Source organism: Ailuropoda melanoleuca, chromosome 1, assembly GCF_002007445.2.
Source record: "Ailuropoda melanoleuca isolate Jingjing chromosome 1, ASM200744v2, whole genome shotgun sequence".
Lineage (NCBI taxonomy): Eukaryota > Metazoa > Chordata > Mammalia > Carnivora > Ursidae > Ailuropoda > Ailuropoda melanoleuca.
Window position 1 is genome coordinate 130,471,793 of NC_048218.1, and position 20,198 is coordinate 130,491,990.

The 20,198-nt window shown below is 34.4% G+C and overlaps 1 protein-coding gene across 1 annotated transcript in view; it reads right to left on the minus strand.

Annotated features, from left to right (window-relative positions):
- MAGI2 (membrane associated guanylate kinase, WW and PDZ domain containing 2) overlaps window positions 1-20,198 on the minus strand; it is a 1,281,842-nt gene that overhangs the window by 890,321 nt on the left and 371,323 nt on the right. The window contains exon 3 of the mRNA XM_034641709.1: window positions 1,529-1,542. Within this exon, the coding sequence (XP_034497600.1) occupies window positions 1,529-1,542 (14 nt within the window). The remainder of the gene's footprint in view (window positions 1-1,528; window positions 1,543-20,198) is intronic.

Consider the following 20,198-nt stretch of genomic DNA (forward strand, 5'->3'; position numbering starts at 1 on the left):
GATTCTTTCCTTTCAGCATTTTGAATATGTCATGCCATCCCTTCTGGCCTGCAAAGTGTCTATTGAAAATACATTGATAGCCTTATGAGGTTTCCCTTGTAAGTAACTATTTTCTCTTGTTGCTTTTAAAATTCTATCTTTATCACTGCTTTTTGCCAATTTTAATTAGTATGTGTCTTGGTGTGGACCTCCTTGGGTGATTTTTGGGGGGATCTCTGTGTCTCCTGTGTTTGAATTTCTGTATTTTTCCCCAAATTTGGGACGTTTTCAGCTATTTTTTCTTCCAATACATTTTCTGCTTTTTCTCTCTCTTCTTCTTCTGGGATCCCTATAATGTGAATGTTATTATGCTTGATGGAGTCACTGAGTTCTCTAAGTCTATTCTCATTTTGTGTATTTTTTTCTCTCACCTGCTCAGCTTGATTACTTTCCATTTCTATATCTTCCATGTCTCTGATTCATTCTTCTGCTTCTGCTAGCCTGCTATTAATTTCACCTAGTGTTTTTTTAATTTCAATTATTTTGCTCTTTATCTCTGATTAGTTCTTTATTTATCTCTGTGTTAGGGGTCTTACTGATGTCCACTCTTTTCTCAAGTCCAATATCTTTATAATCATTTATTTAAACTCCCTATCAAGCATATTACTTATCTCTGTTTCACTTAGGTCTCTTGTTGTTATTTGTCCTGTTCTTTCATTTGAGACACATTTCTGTCTCCACATTTTATCTAACACTCTGTGTATATTTCTGTGTTTTAGAAACTAAGCTATGTCTCTTGCTCTTGAAAGTAGTGGGCATGGTGTGCACTTTTAACAGGGTGATGCTGGTCCTCTTCTGCAGAGAACGTAAAGCTGCTGCTGAGAACAGGCATCCCAATCCACTTTGCAAAGTCTGGGTCAGGGCCTCTGTGCCTGCAAGTCATGTGTGCTGGTCCTCTTCCCAGGGGAAACACATCTGCCACCAAGACTGAGGCTGGCCAGGCCTCTCCACAAAGCACAGATGTCCTCCATAGGAAGTGACCTGATGCTGCTGGACTGAGGCCTCATAAAGCACTCAGTCAAGAGAATAAGTGTTGGCAAGGTTTGCACCAGTCTTCTGGGGGAGGTGACTGTAGCTTGGGGACTGTTTGGGCAGGATGGGATGTGGTATAAACAAGGTATGTGGTCAATGCTGGTGCCTTGCCGGTTCCCACAGGGGGCCTGTGTTTATGCTGGGGTGGGTGGGGTCAGGGAATGGAAATGGAGCCTGCCAGCTCCTTTGTTCTAGGAAAAGTCCCTTAGGGACCTCTGAGATTAGTAAATCACTCTCTGTCCCATATGCTCCAGGCGTTTTTCAAAACTGCTGCTTCAATGCTGTTATCTCTGCAGGCTGCTTGTAGTGCTGTCTCTTTAAGGGAGGGAACTCTGCTTCCTTTGGTCCTCCAGCTCTCTCAGGGCCAAGCCACTGACTTTTAAAATTTTAGGCACTAAGTCCTACTGGTTGTAAGCACTCATGAAATTCAACCCCTCTGATTTTCATAGCAAAATGCTATGGGGATTTGTCCTCCCCACGCAGGCTTCCCAGTGTGATAATCTGTTTCTCACCCCCTCTCCATGCCCTCAGCTTCCTCCCCAAGGCGGCCAGACCCACGGTGGGGGGGTGGGGTTAGCTCTCCACCAATTCTCCATCCTTCCTATCCTCTTCTCTATGATGTGGCCTCTTCTCTACATTTAATTGTAGAGTTTGTTCTGCCAGTCTTCAGGTCGTTTTCTGGGTTATTTACACTGATGTGAGTGTTTCTAGTTGTATCTGTGGGACAAGGCGAGTATAGGGTTCTTCTACTCAGCCATTCTCCCTGGAAGTCCCTTAGTCTTCTGTCTTAATGTGCTAAAATAAATGTCCTCAAAAGATATTTATAAAAACAAATGATATCTGAGAGAAAAAACAATATTTGGCACCATTTTTTTCTTTCAGAATTTTTTTTTTTAATTATCTGACCATTAGGAGGTTCTAAGTACTAGCAATGGTAACTAGGAGAGTTAGAAGTGGCACTTGCCTGGAGGTAAATGGATCAAAAGAAGAACTTGGCATATGAAGTGACAAACTCCAAACAGATCTCCATAGTTGAGTCAAAATTGCTTTACTGTTTTTAGGAAAACAATTTAAAATAACCGCTGAAAAGCATGGCTTGATGCAAGACACTCCATATTTCATTCATTCCCCCATTTTTTTTTTAATGCTCACTGGCTTATGAAGAAATAGACATATAGATGAAAGAACAATGGGTTAGAACTTCAGAAACCTAGTTTCTTGTCCCTAACATTTAAATTATCAGGGTTTCAGCGTTTTTTGGTTAATAAGTTGTCGCTTTCTCTTTTTTTTAAATTTTTTTTTTTGCTTGAGTATAGTTGACACATGAAGTTACATTAGTTTCACAGACATACATACAACATAGTACAACATAGTGATTCAACAATTCTATATATTATTCTTATCGCAATTGTAGCTACCATCTGTCACCATACCATGCTACTAAAATGCCATTGACTGTATTCCTTATGCTGTACCTTTTATTCCCATGATATGTTCATTCCATTACTGGAAGCCTGCATCTCCCACTTCCCTTCATCCATTTTGTCCATCCCCTCACCCTGCTCCCCTTTGGCGATTTTTTGGGTCAGTTTGTTTGTTTGTTCCTTTGTTCATTTGTTACCTCTGTTATTCTACAGAGGTAAGTATGTGTTACATAACTCAGAAGTTATGAGTCTGCGGAGAAGTGGAGGGAGAGGTGGCTTAAGTCTCCAAAGTCTTGATTTTTTTTTTTATAACTACCTGAATTCCATATGATTTCTTTAAGAGAAAAAGTCCATTTCTAGTAAAAGTTTGAAAATCATTGGTTATGTGATTTCATAGTCTCTTACAAGCTTAAAATTTTATTTTGCATTAGTTCAAACTATTCAAGGGAGTTAGCAAGGTTATCTCTATTTAACAAAACATCCATAAATCTCTAAAATAATAAATTACAAAATTAGAAAAATGCATAGCCGATCTTGTAAGTCATTTGGTCTAGCTTTCTTAATTTTTTCTAATACAACTGGAATGGGGCATCTACCCTCTATTTTTAATTAACTTTGTTTCTGCACTATAATTACACAATATATTACCTATTCTTATTTTGGCAAATAGGAAAAAAATATTTAAATATAAACCCCATTATCTTAACATTAAGATGTGAATTTTGGAGGGTTTTTCTTTGTATTTTTATAAGCATTTTAAACAATTTTAATCATATAGCATATATAATTTTACATCATGTTTTAAAAAACTTAACATATACTTTTCACATTTTATATTACTATACATCTTATGACCATGATTTTAATGGTTGTGTTTTATTTATCAAACCACTATCTGATAACTGAGCATTTTGCTGAGTTAATTATGTTTCCTCCTCTTTTGTTATGCAATGAAAAATATTATATAAATAGCTTCTTTCAAAGTTAATATTTACTTCAACATATTTTTTTCAGAAATGGGAGCACTGTGTACAAGAGGATGACTATATTGCTGAACTCTTTCCTATAGATGATGTAATGATAAACAGAGGCACAACAACAGGTGAGGATGTCTGGACAGATTGTTAGTATCTTCCTGACCACTTTTGGTGGCAAGGAGCCCAAGATATACAAAGAAGTGACAGTTACAGGTTTGGAAGCAGAAATAAAAGTAGTTTCCTTAGAAGTTATGGTGAGTTTACTTTCTCGATAACAAACAATTGTTACCACTTTTTTTTTTAACATTCTGTTTTTGCAACAGAATGTCATACATTCTCTCAAATCTTCAGTCTATTCTTTGAATAGAGGGCAACAGTTTTTTTCTGTAAATCAAGAAGAATCAGATAGTTTGGGATACCCTTTATGATTAGAATAATTAAGAATATAGACTAGTGGTAAAAAAAAAAAAAAAAGTTAAGCCACCACTTTTCTATAGCAATTGTTCAGGTCTCCTTGGAATTAATAAATTAAATAATGTAAAATACTATTTTGTATATATATTTTGTATTAATTTATTTACCAAATATAATTATATAAAATCAGTACTCTTTATTAATGTAAATATAATTAATTAATGTTACTAAACTATATGCAGTATGTATAAATAACATAATACTAATATAATACTAAATATTAGTAATACATGATAAAATATAAAATTAAACTGAATACAATGAAACTACATGGGGCTATGCTCACAGGGCACAAGACAAAGGATTAACACTGAAAAATTAAGTCCAAAGAAATAAAAAATGTTCTTAAAATATCAGAAAGATTCAATGACTTTATGAAGATTGTTGGAGCACATTTCTTAGAGACATTTAATTATGTTCTCTTTGCTAGTCTTAGGTGGAGCAGGAGGAGGAATAATAATAGAATGTAGGAAAGAAGATGGGCTATTTTAAGTGATGGTATAATCAGTATAAATATCTCAGTCTGTCTATACATTTTGTTAGCCTACAGGGTTTTTTTTTTTTTTAATTTTTACATAGCTATTCCTCTAGGAAATCAGATTATTTTATCTACAAACTCAGCATTGTGCCTTTTTTCAATTCACCAGAATACCAGAAGCCATCCCTTTCAGAGTAGTTGAAGATATCTTTTTAGCTGTGATGATGGGGATCACCCCCTGGTATTGAGAATGTATTACTACCCATGTAGGATATTAGTTTTCTGCTGTGATTCAACCTGACTGTTGCCATAAGCAGCCTTGAGCTTCTAAATAACTTTCTTCTGTATGTTCCCTTGTGTTTACTTACCTGGAGATCATTTCTTCTAGGTCATGACATTTTAATTCAGCTGGGATTTTGTGGAATCAATGAATAGCTTTTCGCGAGAGTCTCATCCTTCACCCTTATTTTATGAATGAAGAAAGTAAGGTGTAGGGAACTAAAATGACTTGCTCAAACCCCTATAAAAAGTATACAGAATTAACAGATCCGAGTTCCATCTGCAGAGAATAATAAAGAAGGTAGTTTCCCCAGATGTCAGTGGAATTCCTTGACCATCTTCCAGCATCTGTCCAACACACTGACCTAGGTATACCTAAATCTGTCTACACTGTACTTAGCAGATGGAAAAAAAATTATGGGGGCGCCTGGGTGGCACAACGGTTAAGCGTCTGCCTTTGGCTCAGGGCATGATCCCAGCGTTATGGGATCGAGCCCCACATCAGGCTCTTCTGCTATGAGCCTGCTTCTTCCTCTCCCACTCCCCTGCTTGTGCTCCCTCTCTCGCTGGCTGTCCCTGTCTCTGTCGAATAAATAAATAAAATCTTTAAAAAAAAAAAGAAAAAAATTATGACAATGTAAATGTTAAGACTTTTTTATATTTATCTGATCTTCATTGGGTAGCACTGTTCAGCTATTATCTGATACAGAGATTTCTAAAAGCTGTACTTCTATATTACTCTAAGCAAATTTGTTAAATTCTAAAAGCAGCATTTTATTCAACTATAAGATCATATAAATAAAATCAAGAACAACAAAACCAATTTTTTTTCCCTTTCTGCTTGCTTCATAATAACCTTTTCATGTAAGTTTTTTTTTTGTCTCTCTCTTTTAATTATTATGATGTAATCCATTGAGATAGGTAATATTTGTGATTTACGACTTTTGAGGAACCAGGGGACCAAAAGGTTTATAAAGACATGCTATCCTTTTTTTTTTTTTCCAACTTCAGATTCTATAATATATAGTTTCTGTCTTTAGTTCAGTGATTTCTCTAGTTTTTGTTTTCTTTCTTTTTGCTATGCAATTAAAGCAAAATATCCTACCCTTAATATCTTTAATATTCACTTACTCAGGTAACCCTAGCCTTTTGCAATTGATTTCCCTTTTAATCTGTTACATGATTTAGAAAAAGTGGTGGAAATTACTATGTGTTTACTTTAAAACAGTAACATATAAAACATTACTGTATTTCAGAAATCATAGTAATGATAGTAATGGTCAATATTAATTAGTGTTTACTATTTGCTGGGTATTTTGCACGTATAAATCTTCAAAGTAAACTTCTCTATGGATAACTATCTGTATCTTCACTTTAGAAGTGAGGAAACTGAGTCATGGGTATATTATAACCTGCCCAAGATGGCATAGCTTCAAAGTGATAGTGCCAGGACTCAGACCCAGGGAGGCTGGCATCATTCCTCAAGAACAGCCCACATTCCACCAATTCCCTGAGAAGTTATTTGGTCATGATCTTCTCTTCCAAATTCTTCATTTGATGTTATCTTAAGCTATCTGGTATTGCATGTTTTTAAAATATCTTCATAATCAAGTAGATTATTAAGTCCTGGTAAGTAGATTGGCCTACACAAATATGAGGGCTATATATGACACTTGATGAATTTTTCCAATGTGACAGATACTTTGCTAAGCAATTTACTCATATTATATCACTGAGTTCTTACTACAACATCCTGAAGTATAATTATCCCATCCCATCTTATATATATTTGTTGAGATTTCAGCAACTTGCTTATGCCTGATTTTGCTTAATAAATATCTTTTGTTCATGATGATCATAGCATTCAGAATCACAGTCATTCATATTTCAAATTGAAGTAACTTGAGTCCACATATTATATCATTTTACAGATAAACCTACAAAATAAGTTTTTTATATGACTGTTGACCAGAGTAGACCAAATATAGCTTAGCAATTATGGAAATTACATTTCTTTCCTTACTTGTATGCTATGAAATTTCCTTACATAGGAAAAGGAAAAAGGAGATTAAAGAAATAGTTTCATAAATTTGGTAATCTGAGGAGATAGGTAAAATTAAATTACTCCTTCCTAATTTAAAAAATACTGTGACTCTCTATCTGCTCTATCTCAAAGGACTGAATTGTCAACCAAGCTCACAGAAAATGGAGGTTTACAAGAAAGAAGTCTCCGGGAACACCACATCAATGTCCAGAAGGCCAGAAATCAGTCAGGCATAACTTCCTAAATCCTTTCCCAACACTGTGATGCATTTTAGGTTTGGAGGGAGAAATGCTAACTGCATGACATACAAGATAGCCCAGGGAAGCCTATTAATTCAGGGATCTCATATTATACACCTTAGAAATTACTAAATGGGAAGGACTATTTAAGTAACTTTTATTCTCCAGTGGGTCTGTGTGTAATAAATGAAAAAGGGCAGTCGGATTACAGTAAGTAATCCAGACAAACAAGGTTAGATTGCTAAAACGATTTCTCTGACAAGAAACCCTTACTTTGTGGACCCTGCAAGACCTTTTTATCTTGCAGCTAGTGAATTCTCTTGGTGTTTACACAGAGGTGTGGCCAAGGTTAAAAGGCTTCAGGCTATAGGAAGGAGGGAGAAACCTAGTTCTTAACCTTGTCCTCCCACTTAACAAAAAAGAAATAAGCCTGCAAACAATTGGGAATGAACATATTATATTCTTCTAAGTAATGACTATTAGCATTGAATAAACGCAATGCAAAAAAAAAATACGAGTATTAAAATAACATATTCCATGCTACCTAGGTACAGTAATATCTCCTCACAAGGATTATAGAGTAGAAAAATATGTATTTATTTGAATGTCTTTTTAGAGTAGGGCTGCCAAATAAAATACAGAACACTCAGTTAAATTCAAATATCAGATAAACAACAAATTTTATTTCAGTATAACTGTTTCCAGTGCAATATTTAACCTTATATTTTGTTCTAGCAACCCTAACTGGAAATCCTGTATTTTTATTTGCTAAGTGTGGCAACCCTACTTTAAGGTCATACATTGGTGATAGTACAATGTATTGATTAGAGTGTAGGCTCTGAAGCCAAACTATTCGGCATCTAATACTGACTTGGCTATTTACTAACTATGTGACTGCCCAAATGATTTACTCTTCCTAGGCCTCAGTTCCATACCTGTACAAATGGGAGATTTTATGAGGATAAATGATAAAATACATGGCAAACACTAAGAACATACAGTGTGCTTAAGTAAAGATACTTAGAAGAAAGTACCATATGGAAAGTTAGCTGGATTATGTGTACCTTAACTTTTCTATTTCTACTTACAAATAGAAAATTTCTACTTCAGTATGCCTATTTGGATTTTACTGATGTATGCTTATAAAGTAGAAATATATTCATTGTATGTTTTCAGAGCCATATAAATATTAAGTACCACAGTTTGTTTAGTGAGTGTTTGCCTTGTCTATATTACATAAAATAAAAGAGATGAAAGGGTCACAAATCTCTCATAACAGAGCTTACCCTCATGATCTACTTACACTTAATTGCTTATTTTAGTGTGAGCACGGTACTTCAAAATCTATACTTCTAAAACATATGAACTTAAGTCTGCAAGTGGGAATGCAAAAAGAGCAGAGTTAATCAGCAAAACATATCTGATAGTTGATTTCAAAAAATGCAGAAATTCCTATTACTTGCTGAAATATATTTCCTAAATAAAAAACAAAGAAAAATCGCTTCTCTTTGCAGGAAAGTTTTTCTTCTTTACCAGACAAATTAATTAAATTCTTCTCCATCATTCTCCTCAACATGCATACTGATCACATTATACCTAAAGGAAGTTTAGTTTGATTCTTTCTTAAATATCAATACATTTTTAGAAATAAAACATGTACTCTTTGGCATATTTTAATTGTGAGAATAAACTATTAGGCATTGTAATCCACAGCATAAATTACCTTCTATAAGCTTCCTCTTCTTACCAATTGCAATAATGCTCTGAATTTCTGAGCACTTTAAAACAGTGATTGAAGAATTGAAATAGATTTCACAATAATTACTCTCTCAGTAGAATGATGGATATCAGATTAAATGTAAATTCTTAATATATATAATCCAAGCAATATTGAATCATTTGAAGTGCACAGATAATTATAATTGACTACATCCACACATTTTGTTATACCAAAAAAAAAAAAAATTAAATATATGAGTTCTAGTGCTTTTTGCCAACAGTAGGAATGTATATCTACAGCAATCAGCAGGGACGTACAGTATTTCATTATTTTTCCTAATAAGTTAAACTCACAAAAATTCTCTCTGAAGTTTGCCAGGGTATAGGCATATGCTTATTTTAGGAGAAATTTAATGATAAAATCAACTGAAGTAAAGAATAGCTGATTCCGTGTTCTTGCTGATAGCATGTATGGGTGTGTGTAAGATTTTCCTTTTAACCAAATCTGGCCTCTTTACTGAACATTTTCTCCGAAGTTTCAGGCATAAAATCTGATATACTGAAACGGACACTGTTCTCTTTAGAATTCTAATTAGACAAGGAATTGCCAGATGTTCTGATTGTCATAAGGCCTCCCCAGGATACAATATTCTCTGAAGTGTTTTGATTCTGTAGCAATGTTAACACATAATCTGTGCAGAAACGCATTTCCCACTCTATTTTCAAAGCACACAATTAAGTTTTTTTTTATGATTTTTACTTTCTATTTTCAGAGAAGCAGTACACAATTCTGTATGTCCTTCTAGGTATAAACATTGTTTTACTGAAACTTATTTCTTTTGCCTTTATTGGGTGTTGCTACTTCTGTATTTACAACTTGTATGTCTATTTTTGTTGAACCAAAATAATGAACAAAAAGCACAAAGGGACCTCTTTACAATGTCATTACACAGGCTGATGGAAAGGTAGATTGACAAACAACATTTCTAGTGCTCTTTGCAAGGAGCCCAAGCTTACCTCTCAAATTGCAATTACAGATTTTCTATGATGGATTCTAGAGAATTTGCTGTTAGAGATTTTTTTTTTTAATTAGTTGTTCCATTGAACATAAAGCCTATGATAGGAGTAAATTTTCTCAACTGGATAAACTTTTCTTCCTCCCTTTCTCTTCCATCTTTCTTTCTTTTCTTTTTCCCTGCAAATGAGGCTTTGGAGAAAAGTACCAGAAATAATGGCATAACAAGAAGGAACCCTCAGGGTGCCTGGGTGGCTCAGTCTGTTAAGTGTCTGCCTTCAGCTCCAGTCATGATCCCAGGGTCCTGGGATAGAGTCCCACATCAGGCTCCCTGCTAGGTGGGGAGCTACTTCTCCATCTCCCTCTGCCTGCTGCTCCCCTTGCTTGTGTCCTCTCTCTCTCTGTCAAATAAATAAATAAAATCTTTAAAAAAAAAAGGATACTCAAGGTCCTGAATAATGGAACATGTATCTTTGTGGTTACCCTGTTATATGCTGGTAGCTTGAGATCACAGATTATAAGGCATTTCTTAATTTTAGCCCATTACCATAGTTACTTCTGGCCACTCCTCACTTGTCTGAATCAGCTCTTTTCCTTTCTTTTAAATAAGGTATCTACGCTGTGTATTCGAAGTGGGTAGCTGCATTTGGTATGCAGTAACCACACTGCATATACATTGGCAATGTAGCTAGGGAATGTTAGGAGCATCAAGTCCTAAACAAAATTCTTCCTTTCAATTTGGAAAGCATCTTCACTTTCTCAAAAAATAAAATTCTTTCACCTGCTCCATACCATCAGATTAGCATCTATCTACTTCTTTCTAAATTTAAAATGAATTCTACATGTTTTTGAAAATCTCCTCCTTAATTCATTACAGATTCACTCGAAGAACAACTGAGAATGTACTTCGATGTATGCTCTGGGGAAAACAACAACAACAACAAAAAACAAAAACAAAAGCTATCGGATCTTTCATTTTACTTTGAACTAGGAGAGTTTAAATAAGGAGGCTTTTGTGTGAGAATAATTTAAAACCAAACTGAGAAAGGCCAGTTGGGATAATTTTCTCTTTACTGTGAGTGATTTTTAGTGTTAATGTCTGACTTTTTGAACCTTAGCTAGACTCCAAGAGATCTACATCTATCAGCAGTGAAAATATGTACAACATCATTCAGAGAGCCTGCACTGTTAAAACATATTCAATCTAATCCCAAATAGTAAAGTAAAAAATTTCATTATTTTTAATTCCATTTACTTAATAATTTTTTTTCAAGATTTTATTTATTTATTTGACAGAGATAGAGACAGCCAGCAAGAGAGGGAACACAAGCAGGGGGAGCGGGAGAGGAAGAAGCAGGCTCATAGCAGAAGAGCCTGATGTGGGGCTCAATCCCATAACGCTGGGATCACGCCCTGAGCTGAAGGCAGACGCTTAACCGCTGTGCCACCCAGGCACCCCTAATTCCATTTACTTAAATAATTGTGGAACACTCAGAAAATTTATGTTATTTTAAAAGGTCATGAAGTAGCCCTTTTTAAATTTGCTGATTTAAATATCAACTCATTTTCAGCACATCAGAAAATATAGAGTACATCTTCTGGCAATTCAGAAATATTTATTGCAATTTCATCTCTCTCTTTATAATGAATAATATGCTCTCTTCATAGACATCTAATCCCTTTTAATCAGTCAAAAAGCTTTATTACTGAGCATATCTGTGTCCAACAGTGTCCTGGGCACTATGTGGGCTTAAAAAATAAAATGAGCAAGAACACTATTCACCACCTCAAAGCACTTACAATCTAATAATAATAAGTAGTTAGCATTTATTGAAAGCTGGGGTAGCTATATTAACTTTGGGCAAACTAGACTTCACAATGAGGAAGATTATCAGGGATAAATAGAACATCTGATATGATAAAGGGATCAATTCTGCAGGAAAACACCATAATCCTAAACATGTATGCACCTAACCAAAGAGCATCAAAATATATAAGGCAAAAAAATAACAGAACTGAAGGAGAAATAGATAATCCACTCTTAGAGTGGGGAGAATACAAATCCCTTTCCCAATAACTGAGAAATCAAACAAGCAGAAAATCAGTAAAGAAATACTTGACCTAAATAGCAACATCAATCAATTTGACCTAATTAATGTTTATAGAATATTCCATCCAACAACACTAGGATACACATTTCTCTCAAGCTCATGTGGAATATTTACAAAGATAGACCAAATTACAGCCTACAAAACATCCCTTAACAAATTCAAAATAATAGAAATCATACAAAGTATATTCTCAGAACACAGTGAAACTAAACTAGAAATCACCAGCAAAAGATGGGTGGCAAATCCCCAAATATCTGGACATTAAATAAGACATTGCTACATGACACATATTTCAAAGAAGTACCAAAAGAATTTTTTAAAAGGATTTTATTTATTTATTTATTTATTTGAGAGAGAGTACACGTTGAGTGGGGCGGGGGGGGCAGGGAGAAGGAGACAGAGAGAGGAAGAATCTTAACCTGACTCTGCAGGCCAAGTACTGGGCCCAACTTGGGGTTCAATCTCACAATCCTGAGATCATGACCTGAGTTGAAATCAAGAGTCAGAGGCTTGGGGCGCCTGGGTGGCTCAGTCGTTAAGCGTCTGCCTTCAGTTCAGGTCAGGATCCCAAGGTCCTGGGATGGAGCCCCACATCAGGCTCCCTGCTCAGCAGGAAGCCTGCTTCTCCCTCACCCATTTCCCCTGCTTGTGTTCCCTCTCTTTCTGTGTCTCTATGTCAAATAAATAAATAAAAATCTTAAAAAAAAAAAAAGAGTTGGAGGCTTAACCAACTGAGTCATGCAGGCACTCCTCAAGAGAAATTTTAAAATAGTTTGAACTAAATGAAAATAAAAATTCAACTTATAAAAATTTGTGGGATGCAATGAAAGTAGTGTTAGAAGGAAATTTATTGTAATGAATGTATATATTTGAAAAGGAATAAAAGATCTAAATTTTAATCTTAGGTAGACATTAAGCCTAAATCAAGAGAAAATTAACAAAACTAAAAGCTGATATTGATGAATAAAATGGATAAATATCTAGCCAAATTCCACAACGGAAAAAGAGAGAAGATGCAAATTACCAATATCAGAAAAATGTGCCCTCACTAATGATTACATGGGCGTTAAAAAGATATTAAAAAAAAAATATGAAAAAGTCTATGCCTGAAAATTTGATAACATTGATGAAATTGACAAATTCATTGAAGACATAAACTATGGGAGATCATACAAGGTATAGAGAAAACCTGAATAGATCTATATCTATTAAAGAAATTAATCAATTAATCAATAATCAATAATTTTCTAAAAATGACAATATCAGGCCTAAAATACGTTCCAATTGTTTCTATGAGCATACCAAAATCAGATAAAGACATAACAAGAAAAAAAACCATATAGATCAAAATCTCATATAAACATAGATGCAAACATCAACACAATTTTAACAAATTGTATTCAACAATGTATAAAGTGAATTACACACCACAGCCAAATATGATTTATTCCATGTATTCAAGGCCAGTTCAACATTAGATAATCAATTAATACAATCTACCATACCAACAGGCTGAGGAAAAAAAACAAACAAGCTATGATCATATCAATTGTCATAGAAAAAAGCATTTAACAAAATCCAACACCTATTCAGAACGAAAACTCTCATCAAAGTAGGAATAGAGCATAATTTCTCTAACTTGATAAAGAACTTCTACAAAACACCCACAGTTAACATTATACCTTTTGATGAGAGATTGGACACCTTCCCCCTAAGATTGGTAACAAGGCAAGAATGTTCTGTCTTACTGCTCCATTAACATCATACTAGAAGTCTTAGCTAGTATAACAGAACAAGAAAAAGAATTAAAAGCTATACAGATTGTAAAGTAAAAAAAAAAAAAAAAATAATAATAATAAAATAAAACTGCCCTTATTAACATATAGCATGACTGTCCATTACTCTATGTAGAAACAAAAAAATCTACAAAAAAACTGGAATCAGTAAGGAAGTATAGTGTGGTTTCTGGATACAAGGTAATATATACACGTCAATTGCTTTCCTCTATAACAGCAATAAATAATTGAAGCTTGAAATTAAAAAAAAATTACAATAGCACACAAAAATGAAATACTTAGGTATAAATCTGACAAAATATATACAGGATCTGCATGCAGAAAACTATGAAACATGGATGAAAGAATCAATGATTTAATAAATGGAGAGATATTCTGTGTTCATGGATTAGAAGACTCAGTCTTATCAAGATGTCAATTCTCCCCAACTTAATCTGTAGGTTCAATGGAATCACAATCAAAACTTCAGCAAGCTGTTTTGAAGATATTAAGAAAATGTCTCTAAAGCGTATTTGGCAAGGCAAAAGACCTGTAATAAATATCATAATACTGGAGAAGATCAATGTTGGAGCGCTCATAGTAAACAATGTTTGCAAGAAATATGGAGATGCAAGAATTTATGATGGACAAAGACATTGTTAAATCCAGACAGGAACTCGCTGCATACAACAACAACAACACCGATTTTGAGATTTTTAAATGTAAGACAGAAGTAAACAGTAGGCATTTATAACATTGAAAATGGAGGGATGTGATCAGGATTAAAATGTATTTGTTTCCATCAGATGAAGAACAAAAGTGGTAATCAGTGTAAGCTTTTCAGATAAGTATAATAGTTGAATTTTAACAATAACTAAATGTGGACTATTAGAACAGATCAAATGATAAGCCACAAAGCATTTCTCAATGAATGCCAATCGATCTTATCATGCAGGCCATTTGCTCCTATTCCAGTAAAATAAAATATTTCCCCCAAATCTATTTTTTTGGGAATTAAAGAACACATTTCTCTGTGAATAATATGTCTGTCAAAGAACTAGATAATGAATGCCCTAAAATACTTAGAACAAAATAAAAATGAATATTGAACATTAACATTTATGTGATGCAAGTAACACTTAGTAGAAAATGCAAAACTTAGATGCATTTAATAGAAAAAAGATTAAAAATTAATGAGTTTTATTTTCAATTCAAATTTTAGATTAAAAAAGATGAGATAAAATCAAACATAAAAGAAGACATGTGATGTAGGTATGAGCAGTAATTTATTAAATAGAAAACAAAGAAACCATAGAAGGGGTCAGCAAACCAAAAATGTTTCTTTGATGGTTTTAGTAATTTCCTCAAAGTAACTCAGCCAGAAAGTGTGGGAGCAGGTCTTCCAACAAAGCAAGTGTGACTCTAGGCTCTGAATTCTTTTCCAGGTAACACTTTTTCTAAGATTCCTTTTTCCAATTTACCAAAGTATAAAAAAAAGTCCAGAGAGATTAAATGCCTTGACTTGAGTCAATGTGCCATCTGTTTCTTTTAGCTTAGTTTTTTTTTTTCTCAATGTGGTTGGTAGAACATTTAAAAGTACATATGTGGCTTGCATTATATTTTATTGGACAGTGTTTTATATTTAGGGGATAAATTCAGTTTGAAAGTAAAAAAGAGTCAGAAATAGAAAATGGAGGTTATAGCCTAGAGGGAAATAAATGTTCTTATACAGAGGCTATAATTTCCTAGGTATTAAGAAAAACACTGTTCTAATAATACTCTCATAATATTTTTAGGAGTGGAATGGTAACTTCCTCCATGTTAATCCTCTTAGATCAAGGATATTTTCTAAAATTGGAGTAGAATGTCCTCTTTGGGGATTTTACAATGGTATTTTTCTTTCTATAACTCTGGGGCAGTGCCAAGGGATAGGTTGTTGAGTATGGGGAAAACAAAATCCTCATCTCCATAATCTCTATCAGCTACCAATAAAGCGACCTTAAATAATTTTTCATTCTATGCAAAAGCAATGTCCTTACCACATAATATGGCTTTTAGATTTGTCTTCCAATAGTTGGTTCTCATTTTTCATCCTTTTTTTTTTTGTCAGTTGGTATTTATCACCAATTATCATTTCCCCTTTTTGAAATATTTTAATTATTTTCTTCTCAATTTTCTTTGCCCAGTCCCTTTGCATCTCCCCATCAAACATTTAAAGTACTCTGAGCTCAGTCCTAGAACCTCTTTCCTTTTGTCTACACTCAGTCTCTAGGTTATCTTTTTAATTTTTTTTAAGATATATTCATTTATTTGAGAGAGAGAGAGAGAAAGGGAGAGAGAGAGTGTGAGTTGGGGGTGGGGGGGAAGGACAGAATCTTCAAGCAGACTCCCTGTTGAGCACGGAGCCTGACTTGGGGCTCGATCCCACAACCCATTTTGGCACGACCTGAGCCAAAACCAAGAGTCAGATGCTCAACCAACTGAGCCACCCAGGTGCCCCAGTCTCTAGGTAATCTTACCCATTTTCACAGATTTACATATTACCTATATGCTGATCTCTCCAAAATTCAAATCTCCTGCTCAGGCTCTCAGCTCAATCCAGACCCACATTCTACTGCTTACTCAATATCTTCACTCGGATTTCCAATAGGTATCTCAAATTGAACATGCCCCAAAATGAAGTCCCGATTCCCCACCCCAAACTCGTTTCTTGTACAGTCTTTTGCATATCTTTAGAAAGGGACTCCATTAGTCCAGACGCTCAGACCAAGTGATGTCATCTTAGCTCCTCACTTTTTCTTATACTCAACATCCACTTCATCAGCATATTCTTCAAAATCTGTCTGAAATCTGACTACCTCTTACCACCTCCACTGTTGTCCCTTGATCTAAACCACCATATACAGCCAGAATTATCACTTTAAAACATGGGCACATAACATTATTCCCATGTTCAAAACCATCCTCTCATCTAACATAAATCTGAAGTCTTCAATCATAGCTTATGTAGCCCTATATTGTCTCTCTCCCTCTACCTTCCTCTGATATCACCTTCTATCACTCCCCCAGCTTCCCATTAATTGCATTCCATCAAATCTGGCAAATCTAGTCTCCTATCTGTTCTCCACAGTGATCACACACACCTATCACACCAAGGTAAGGTCCTACTTGGAGGTTTTGTCCTTTCTGCCTAGATGCCTAGTTCCTTTACTTATTATCATGGCTTCATTCTCTTTTCCTTCCACCCAGTCTCTGTTCATATGTGATAACTTTAAGACCTTTCTCACATAGAACAAACACATATATATCCCTTATACACACACACACACACACACACACACACTACCTGCCATCCCTCATGTTGTTTTTTTCTTCATAGCACTGATCCTCAATTGCCAAATTCTTTATGTTCTTGTTTGTTTATTGTCCATTTTACCCTCACCAAAGCATAAGCTTCCTAAGGGCAAGAATTTTGTTTCCTTAACTGCTTTACTCCCAGTGCCTAGAATAGCACTTGGCACATAGTGGGCACTCAATAAATATTCTCTAAGTGTACAAATCAATGAACCTTCCAACTAGATTGTCTCTAAGTCCTTCTTGGTAGGCATTGTGGAGTTGCCTCTGCTGTTTGATAATGGCATCATAAAAATGGTCAACATTTAACATTATAGAAGGAGATAGTGATAATGACACTAATGATGATGATGAGGAGGATTAAGTAAAATACAGGAAAAGTGCTGTTGAGGAGGCAAAGTCAGCTGTCTTCTTGGGAAAGTTTTTACCCATGGGACTGAATGATTGTTGAGCATGGAAGAAGATAAGCAGCAGACAACCACGGTGGGGTTTACCTACTCTTTCAGCTAAGATAGCCACTTGCAAATTCAGAGACACTAAAAACCACAGATACTGTGATTCCCTGAGTATATTCTCCTGGTTTGTGCTTCTGATCTTGATTTCTGGCTTTTGTGACAACTTAAATTTATACACTTTGGTAGGCTGAATGATTCTGTCCCTGCAAAAGTGTTCACATCCTAATCTCCACAACCTGTGACTAAGTCAGTTCATTTGCAAAAGGGACTTGCAGATGTGGTTGATTAAATTAAGGCTCTTGAGGTGGGAAGATCATCCTAGATATTTTTGGATGAGCTCAAATATAACCGCATAAGTCTCATAAGAGAGTTAGGAGGGTCAGAGCCAGAGAAAGAGTTGAAGATGCTATGCTTCGGGCTTTGTAAATGAAGGAGGGGGCATAAGCTAAAGAATAAAGGCGGCCTCGAAATCTGAACAAGGAAGGAAGGAAATGGATTCTCCCCTAGATTCTCTGGAGGGAATGTACCCCTGCCAGCACCATGATTTCCATCCCGTGAAACCCGTTTGGGACTTCTTGTCCTTGGAATTGTAATATAATAAAGTTATGTTGTTTAAACCATTAAGTCTGTGGTAATTCTTTACAGCAGCAATAGGAAAACAATAGACACACAAAATTTAGGCCAGTCTGTTTACCCTCATCCTTGTTCTCCCAACTAATTTTTAGGTCCTACTCATTCCAGGGAATCACTGTAATTACTCCCATCATTATTACAAGTTGCTGTCATAATTTACCCTGCTTTCTAAGACAATGCCTGATATTTCTCTACATTTTCAATTTTACTTAATTTACTTTTCTTCCCCTTTCTTCTGGCTAAATACCCAGCTCTGCATTCCCTGGAGAGGTAAATTCCCTGGAGGACTACTTGATTCTCTAATGAATACCTTACTTTTTAATTATTTTATTTTTAAAAGCTGATTAGTGTTCAAATGATATCAGTTAGAAAGGTAATTTCTGAAAGAGACTTTGACTGCTTCATTCAGCATTTAAAGTTACTGAATAATTACTAAGTGGAAATTACCAAATTAATTATTTGCTGTCTCTATACTTCATATATATTTATAGATCACTTCAAAATTTTCCAAGTATTCAATAATTAGATTCACCTATGTCAGAAATTAATATTTAAAAATATTTTTTTTGCATTTGTATTTTGTTTGCAGATTAAAGCAATTTTTTCTTCAATGCTACATTTTTATATAAGATTTACAAGTTTGCCAAGGAACAAATGTATATATTTACTGTATCATTTAGACTTTATGGGCTCTTATATTTATATTTTTTATACACATTAGAAGTAGGAAATAGCTCTATCACTTAGGATGCTGACTCATAAAGTGATAATTTCTTTGCAGTAAAATAATGTACTTTTCAATTTTCAAATAGCAAATATAAACACTCCTGAAGTTTTACAACTCTGAAATCTTTTCATATAGAGCTACAGTTATTACTTCCTTTTTATAATCATTTTCTAAACAATATATTTCTAGTCTTGCAAATATTTATTCTTTAGAAGCATAAAAGTCACTACTCTCAGAAATGAATTTTAAGGTAGAAATTACCTTAATCATTATTCCCAATAAATTTGGAAATTATAATGGTATATTCTTGGTTTCATTATTACTTCAGTATATTTTTTTCTATGTTTATTAATTTAGGTACTGAAAGCATCAAATGCTTTTGATTTAGTAGTTCCAATTATACTGTTCAGTAGAATTCTCACTTTGAGAAAATTATTTTTGATCTACAGATAATTCCCAAAAGAAAATATTTATAATATCCAATTCCAGTGTTTGAGTTGCTTTATTGATATCCTGTGAATGACAAAAAAAAAAAAGAATTAAGTCAAGCAACAAAGTACCAGCCAACTGTGGGACATGTAGGTTTCCACGATGTGATGGAAGGTTGTTTTCATAATTCAGGCCGTAAGACTGTCCCTTTTCATTTGGTAAGCATTATTTCTTTATTATTATTACTATCATCATCATGGCTCACTAGTAGTTAAGTTTAAACAAACTTAAGTTTAAATTTAAGTAAGTTTGTTTAAACTAAATCTAAGTTTTAAATCCCCATCTGATGTATGCTAGAGTGGTTTTTTTTTTTTTTTTTTGTTTTTTTATTGGTGTGGTTTTGCCTACAGCATAAGGAGACCCTATATAATTCTAAATTTAATCCTGGTGCCCCAAATAAAATATTCATCTTTTAAGTCATGGCAGGATAATTAGGAGAGGCTATGACAGCCTGCATAAGGAGACCCTATATAATTCTAAATTTAATCCTGGTGCCCCAAATAAAATATTCATCTTTTAAGTCATGGCAGGATAATTAGGAGAGGCTATGACAGCCTGCTGGATATGTGTTTACTTTTAATTTAATTCCGATTTGTAGAATAGTTAATCATTGTACATAGCAAGGTCATCTTTATTAATTCAGTTGCATACCTATATGAAGATATCCCTATAGAAGATTCCAGGTAGTGCTTTTCCATTGAACTCAATCAGTCTTTCGTGATGGCAGTAAATACTTTGTCCAGATTGTACTTTGTCACAAACCATCAGTTATTGCACGGTGTTTATAAATTCTGTGATGCACATCAAAGGACACTTACAAAGACTAATGATGAGTTAGGCATTTTAAGAAACCAAAACTGAAGTAACACTATTTAGCACTTAAATGACATTTTTCATTTTCAAATTACTTTTGCATGAATACTAATTAATCGTA